Source organism: Poecilia formosa, unplaced genomic scaffold (assembly GCF_000485575.1).
Source record: "Poecilia formosa unplaced genomic scaffold, Poecilia_formosa-5.1.2 Scaffold441, whole genome shotgun sequence".
Taxonomy (NCBI): domain Eukaryota; kingdom Metazoa; phylum Chordata; class Actinopteri; order Cyprinodontiformes; family Poeciliidae; genus Poecilia; species Poecilia formosa.
In genome coordinates, this window is record NW_006800380.1 from 28,473 (window position 1) to 35,865 (window position 7,393).

The window sequence follows — 7,393 nt, forward strand, 5'->3', positions numbered from 1 at the left end:
CGGAGCAGCACATTAACAACTTAATCCTCATATTGTCCGTCATGGTTGTTGTTTTTCTTCCTGCTTGCGCGTATCAGGACATAGAATAGTGAGATTTGTTGAGAATCAGTGACGTTCAGTTCGGAGGAATGTGACCTGAACGTTAAGCCGCATTTGAATTGGATACGTATCGGATACGGGTCACATTCGAAAAAGAATCCGACCTGTGCTGTTCACACTGCCATGAAAAGATCGGATACAGGTCGCATTACGTAAAAAAATTGGAATTGGGTCACTTCAGGCTGCAGTGTGAACGCACCCATAGTGAAGCACCTATGCTTCACTATGTCATAGTGAAGAACTCAGTTGAGTTCTTCATGCTCAACTGACTCATGAGCATGAAGAACCTGCAATAAGGAGAACATTCATGTGTGAATATGTTTTAGCCTGTTTATCAGTGTAGTAGTGTAAAAAGCTAACTGGGTGAGACAACCTTTTTTATTTTAAAGCAGTTATTAGACACATCTCTAGATGTGCAAAGCTGGTAGAAACAGACTCCCAAAAGAATTTCAGGTGTAACTACAATTAGCAGAAGTATTATCTATTGACTCATGTGGGCTAAGCATAAACACTCCACCTTTTCAGATTTTTATTTTTAAATTAAGTAAACCATTATTTTCCTCAAACTTTACAATACATGTTACATTACCCTATCACTCTAGATCAGTGTAACATTGCTCTATTTAGATTTTGTCTAAATAAATATTCATGGGGTTTGAATAATACCGTGAGGCACTCACTGTTGTTGTAAACACTAAGCGGTCCACTAGAAGCCCCTTTGGAATCCTGTTGAAAAGTCACTGCAGTCAAATGAGCTGACACCACATTTACACCAACAATTAGTTTAGGTCCCTCCATACATGGTGTCCTTGAATTGCTGTTGGGTCAAAGCCAATGTCCGAGAAATCCACAGAAGCCACATCTGTTGAATTCTCTCTCATGTTCAGCACTTTGTTTCAGCGGTGGCTGATGTTAAAGTGCTTTATTAATAAAGCTGATCAATTATTTTATGCAGGAATTCTGGTTGAAATGTTATTTGTGATCAGATTGTCCAGAGCCTATAATAAAACTGAAAGCAAATCATGCTCAGAGTTCATTCTCCCAGATTACTCAAACTCTGCTTTAACTTTAAATTGAATAATTTAAAGTTCTACAATGAAAATAGCTCTAAGAGATTCAAATTGTTATAGTAAAAACACTTATCATTGGATTTAAATATCACCAGGCTCTTTTTAATATTTCATAAAAAAAAGTTTTTTCTGTGTTCATTTACTATTGTGTACTTGTTTGATTTTAGTTGAAATCAATATTTTTACTAGTCACTTTTTTAAGGTTTTCACAGATCATTTTTAAATGCTGCAACATAATGAAATCAAACCAGAATTCTGCTTGGTCTTGTGTGCTTGAAGATGGATCTACAGTTAGGGATGGCTCTTTGCACAGTTTTTCTTTAAAGAAACTATGTGATCTACTGACTTATTTACTTGGTGATCACATTCTATATCGAATGACTTTGATGATGTATATCTAAGAGGATGTAGCTTTGAAAAACTTACAGCAAATAATGAGCATCAACAGCCTTGATGCAGAGTAAATTTGACCTCTGGAGTGCTGCTGTTTCTGGTGCTGGAATGTCAGATCCACTCTATTAATAGAAATCTGTTATTCCAGAATGCTGCAGCAGAATAAAAATGTGTTTATTGGCTACTAATTAAGACCACTAAACGTTCGAGAGACTTGAGTTTTTGTTGTGTTTGATATTTTGACAGGTGACCAGCATAGATTGTAAATTATCATTTAATAAATCTGACTGTCATGATCTGTGTTTCTGTCAGTGACGTGCGGTCAGGGGAGGCAGGTGAGGCAGAGCCTCACCTATCGACATGGAAAAATAATATATAATAATAAAATCATTTATATTGCTATTTTCACCCTGTGGTTTGTACTATAAAGTACCTATTTTTTACGTAGCTTAACCAATTCTGATGATTTTTTCTTCAAAATCGCTGGATTTTCGCATTTTCCCATTCAAATGCTCAGCTTACGACTTTGAAGTTGTCTGTCTGCAGCCAGCATATTAACAACCTAATCCTCATTACAGTCAGCCATAGTTGTTGTTTTTCTTCCCGCTTGCGCATATCAGCACACAGAATAGTGGCTTTTTACTATTCTGTAGTATGCATAATGTTCAGGTTGGTTGGATGCAAACTGGACGTTAGGTCACATTTGAATTGGATATGTATCGGATATCTAAGTGGCATGGGTCGCATTCGAAAAGAATCTGATCTGTGTTGTTCAGACTGTCATGAAAAGATCAAATACAGGTCACTTTAAAAAGAAAAAAATCAGAATTGGGTCACGTAAGACGGCAGTGTGAACACAGCCAAAATGACATAAAACCACAGCAGAAGCTTATTTAACCCTTGTGCGTGCGAGGACTGAGGCAAACAATACAAGTGATACGGGTGTGAGGTCAGTAGGACCCCATTTGTAAACACAAGGGTTAAACTGCTTGGTTTCCTGACACAAACCTAGAAATTTTGCCAGACGATAAACTGTCCCAGAAATTATTGCAATAAACGATATTATTGTTTATAAAATGCTGATGGCATAATAAAGCAAGAACACATTCTCAAAAATGTATATCTTTAAACTCTAATGAACATTTGAAGCTGGAACTAGAAGATAATTTAAATATCTAAAATTAATAAACAAACCAATTGAAATAACAAAAAGAATTATGAAGTCTCTGTAAACAAAATTGTCCTTCAAAAAAGGGCTAGTTGATGTCAGTGCACCAGCTTGAAGATTTTAGTCAGCCAGTTTTTGTTAGAAAAAGTGACAGAAAAGAGAAAAGCGATAAATCATACAAATGGGAATAATTGAGTTTGTTTTAATTTATCTCATGATTAACTGATTTATTGCTTATTGTGACAGGCTTTGTCATAAACATAGCCCCCAAATTTCTTAGCACAAATAATTCTATTTAGAGTAAATGGATGTATCTAAGCCCATATGTGGAGCTTAAACATCAAAGTGTGATTTTGGTTTTAAATAGTAGTTGTATGTTGCATTTTACCTTGAGAAAGCAAAACTGTTAAAGACCAACATCATTATGTGAATGTAAATGTGTGATTAGCAGAGAACTGTCTGACCTCCCCAACGGGTTGAAGGACACTGGGATGCAGGTGGTGTGATGTCCAACCTCGAGCCTTTTCCAGGACAGAGAGCATGTGGAGCTAAAATCAGGGGCAAAACCGGATTAGTTAAAGATTTAAAAAGCAAATTATTTAGGGTGTGGAAAAAAAAAAAAAACATTCCAGAAACTTTAATTTAAAAAGTAAAGACAAAACATTGGTTAGATTGCAGAAAGCCAGATGTTGAGCTCCCTTACTTCTGCTGTTATTGGAATCATTTTCTTTTCAGCCAACACTTACATTAAAAACTGCCACAATATTCTAGTCACGGTTAAAGTGTCTTGCAGTTTTTAAGCAACAGCAGACACTCAAGGTTGTGTAAAATTGAGTGGACCAGCCCTTTAGCCATTTACCAAATTGGAAGCTACAATCAGAGGCCAGCTTTAGCTTTGCATACAAAGCAAAGTCAGGTTTTCTGGGTGAAGTTATTATGATTAAATTAATTGTTTGCTGGTTCGGACAAATGTACTCAAACGGGCCTCTACGCCAGTGTTTCTCAACCCTGGTCCTCCAGCATCACTGCCTGCATGTTTTAGGTGTTTCCTTGATTCACCCCAGGTGATTTCAATTAACAGGTGTTTGAACTACAGTCAGCTGAATGAGGCGCATTGAAGCAGGGAAGCATTTAAAACATTTAGGGCAGTGTGCTTTGAGGACAAGAGTTGGGAAACACTGCTCTACAAAATGTGATATTTGTTTTTTGTTTGACTCCCCCTACAGGTCTGGAGCACTTATATTTTGTGGAATGAGTTTGTAGTTGCATTAGCCTCCACTTTTTCCTGTGATTACAGTGTTTTTTGCGGTTGCAGCATTTTATTCATGATTGCATCATTTTATTTGTGGTGGTAGCATTTTTTGTTTGCATTTCTTTTGTTGATTGATGGTTTTTGCTACTATTTTCTGTTATTCCATTTTTAATTTTCAGCACTTTTCTGTTGCTTTTGTTTTTTGTCTGCTGCAAGTTTGTACCTGTCGGCCACCATATGTCAACCAATAAATCTATCAGAGAAGCATTTAACAACATATCTTGCAAGACTTTCCTTTGCATAGTGATGGGTCATCTGAATCCAGGCTTCGAGGCTTGTGCGTCTTGCTGAAAACCACGTGACTGACAACAAACGAGGCCTCGCATTGCATGGGTCACGTGACTGCTTCATTTTGCGTGTCGGTTTTCAAAATAAAAGCGCGATGAGCCTTGCTGTGTCATAGGTTGTTGTCCATTTGGTCGCATCAGAGGATATTATTTGTCTTCAGTGGCCAAATAAAATGAACATTGACCAACATATTCGATGTGTATTGATGGCACTCATCAAAATGTTTGTTACTGGTTTTCTCAATTGTAGAGTATGTTTTGTTTTTTTAATAACTATATTTTTGTGATTTTATGATGTAAATCTCTTTGAACTGAATTGTTGCTGAAACCTGCTACACAAATAAACTTGATTGTCTGAAATGGAGCCAGCAAGAGGAAAATCTGACATCTGAGAATTCTTTGAGATTATCCTCACAATAAAATTCTTCTTAGATAACAATAATTAACCCTCCACCTCCCAATTTCTCACCTTCTGCAAAGTTCCACTATTATTTGTAGTCTGACTAGCAAAGATATACAAGTCTTGCACAGCAGAAACGGATTTAATCTTGTTGCAGAACTAAAATTCAACATGTAGCCAAATATGAGGGATCAGAGCCAATTAGAAATCCAAGAAAAAGTGAACGCCCCGACAGACACTGCACTCTCAAGACATTAAAACATCAATTGTTTTAAATAAATTTCTACCACACATTTTTATCAAACACCATCAGTCTGCTTTGTATCAAAATAAATAAACAAATCATGTACACACAATATTGACCAGCAAATAGGGCAAAAGCCTCACTGTCAGTTCATCTCTAGGTACTATGTTGGAGTAGGGCTGGGGGGGGATATGAGGAAAATCTAATATCCTGATATATTTTGCTATATCACGATACATGATATTCTTAAATGATATTCATTTAAGAATATCAAGATATTCTTAAATGAGCTCCAATGTTATTTAAACTATAGAAATAATCTGACCTACTTCCCAAGGGAGAGGGAAGTAGGTCAGTTGCTTGCTTGACTTTGACAAACTTAAATAGATATGAGGAGGTGTATTTTGGTTCAGCTTAACCCTTGTGCGTGCAAGGACTGAGGCAAACGTAGAGGACTATGGCAAATGATACAAGTTTTACGTGTGTGGGGTAGGTTGGAACCCATTTCTACATACAAGGGTTAAAAATAAAAAAGGCGACCTACACACAAACTGACAGATCATCAGTAAAGCAGGTGTTTAAATTAGCTAATCAACCACCGCTGTGTTAGTTTGGCTAATAGCAGCGGTGGCTAATCTACAACAGTTATTACTTAATAAAAGCAAAATACACATCAAGTCTAAAAGCATAAAACTAACGAACTGAATGTTCTTGTTCTAGAGGGGGTAATGTTTGAGTGTTTTTGGTGCCGAATCCTGATACAAAAAGTTGAGTTGTTGTCAGTTGCTATGGCAACGACAACAAGTCTATGTGTATCGTAAAGCCGACACGAGAGCGAGAAAAAAATGAATGAGTAGTTTTGAGTTATTTTCCCCATTGCTTAACTCTAAATGAATCCTACCTACGTCTCCAGGTTTCATTTTAACGGATGTTACTTCTATCCCAGCAAGAGATCTTATATCACTGACAGAGGCGCTTAACTTCACACAGTATGTGTCAGGTCCCACACACAACAAGGGTCACACGTTAGACCTGGTTTTTGCACTGGGCTTGCAAATTACCAATGTATGTGTGGAGGATGTGCTTCTCAGTGACCATTACTGTGTTTTCTTTGACTTGATNAGTTTGTAGTTGCATTAGCCTCCACTTTTTCCTGTGATTACAGTGTTTTTTGCGGTTGCAGCATTTTATTCATGATTGCATCATTTTATTTGTGGGGGTAGCATTTTTTGTTTGCATTTGTTTTGTTGATTGATGGTTTTTGCTGCCATTTTCTGTTATTCCATTTTTAATTTTCAGCACTTTTCTGTTGCTTTTGTTTTTTGTTTGCTGCGAGTTTGTGCCTGTCGGCCACCATATGTCAACCAATAAATCTGCCAGAGAAGCATTTAACAACATATCTTGCAAGACTTTCCTTTGTGCTGATGGACCATCTGAACCCAGGCTTCGAGGCACCTGAGTGAAGTTGGCCCCCCCACCTTCTTCAAATCAGACAAAAATGGTGTCAAACGTTTCTGCTACGTTTGTGCTGGTTTGTGCAGCAAAAATTTTCGTTTGTGCCGCTATCATTTTAAAGATATAAAGAGATGATTCTAGAGGTCATCCAAGGTCAACCAACCCCCCCACCTTCTTCAAATCAGGCAAAATGGGTGTCAATCAACTCGGCTACGTTTGTGCTGGTTTGTGCAGCAAAAATTTTCGTTTGTGCTACTTTGGCTTTGAAAATATTAATGAAAGTGTAAAGGTCAAAAGGTCAACCAGCCCCCCCCACTTTCTTCAAATCAGGCAAAATGGGTGTCAATCAACTCGGCTATGTTTGTGCTGGTTTGTGCAGCAAAAATTTTTGTTTGTGCTGCTTTGGCTTTGAAGATATTAATGAAAGTGCAAAGGTCAAAAGGTCAACCAGCCCCCCCACTTTCTTCAAATCGGACAAAATTGGTGTCAAACGTTTGTGCTACGTTTGTGCTGGTTTGTGCAGCAAAAATTTTCATTTGTGCTGCTTTGGCTTTGAAGATATTAAAAGAAAAGTTTCTAGAGGTCATCCAAGGTCAATGAACACCTGTTCATGGTGAAACTGTGAATTTCATTTAAATTATAAGTTGCTAACCTATGAACATGAATAATTAGGCCCGAGCAGCTAAGCGCTGCGAGAGCCTATTGAAACCTTGCTGTTTATTATTAGGCCCGAGCAGCTAAGCGCTGCGAGAGCCTATTGAAACCTTGCTGTTTATTATTACGATTCTGCCACCCTTTTTAGGGGGCTTTTTGGGGGCTTTATCATATTCAAAAACTCACCAAACGTGGCGGGGGCATAGAGCCCGGTGAAAAATTTCGTATTTTATGGTGGTTGCAAAAATCGCTAAAGAAACGGCTCAAGGGCGCCACCTAGCAACTTTCAAAAGACCCTTTCCTATTCACTT

At 37.7% G+C, this 7,393-nt stretch overlaps 1 protein-coding gene across 3 annotated transcripts in view; it reads right to left on the bottom strand.

The window, feature by feature from the left end:
* Nucleotides 1–7,393, bottom strand: part of fxn (frataxin) — a 34,071-nt gene that overhangs the window by 15,033 nt on the left and 11,645 nt on the right. The window contains exons 1-2 of one of the 3 annotated variants that reach the window (XM_016663749.1): nucleotides 3,590–4,070; nucleotides 3,195–3,278 (exon numbers count right to left, since the gene is read on the bottom strand). The exons of 1 other annotated variant lie outside the window; for it this stretch is intronic. In XM_016663749.1, the coding sequence (XP_016519235.1) occupies nucleotides 3,195–3,272 (78 nt within the window). In that variant the 5' untranslated portion in view covers nucleotides 3,273–3,278; nucleotides 3,590–4,070. Of the gene's footprint in view, nucleotides 1–3,194; nucleotides 3,279–3,589; nucleotides 4,071–7,393 lie in introns of those variants that run through there. One more of the 3 variants, XM_007577422.2, reaches the window with a different exon arrangement.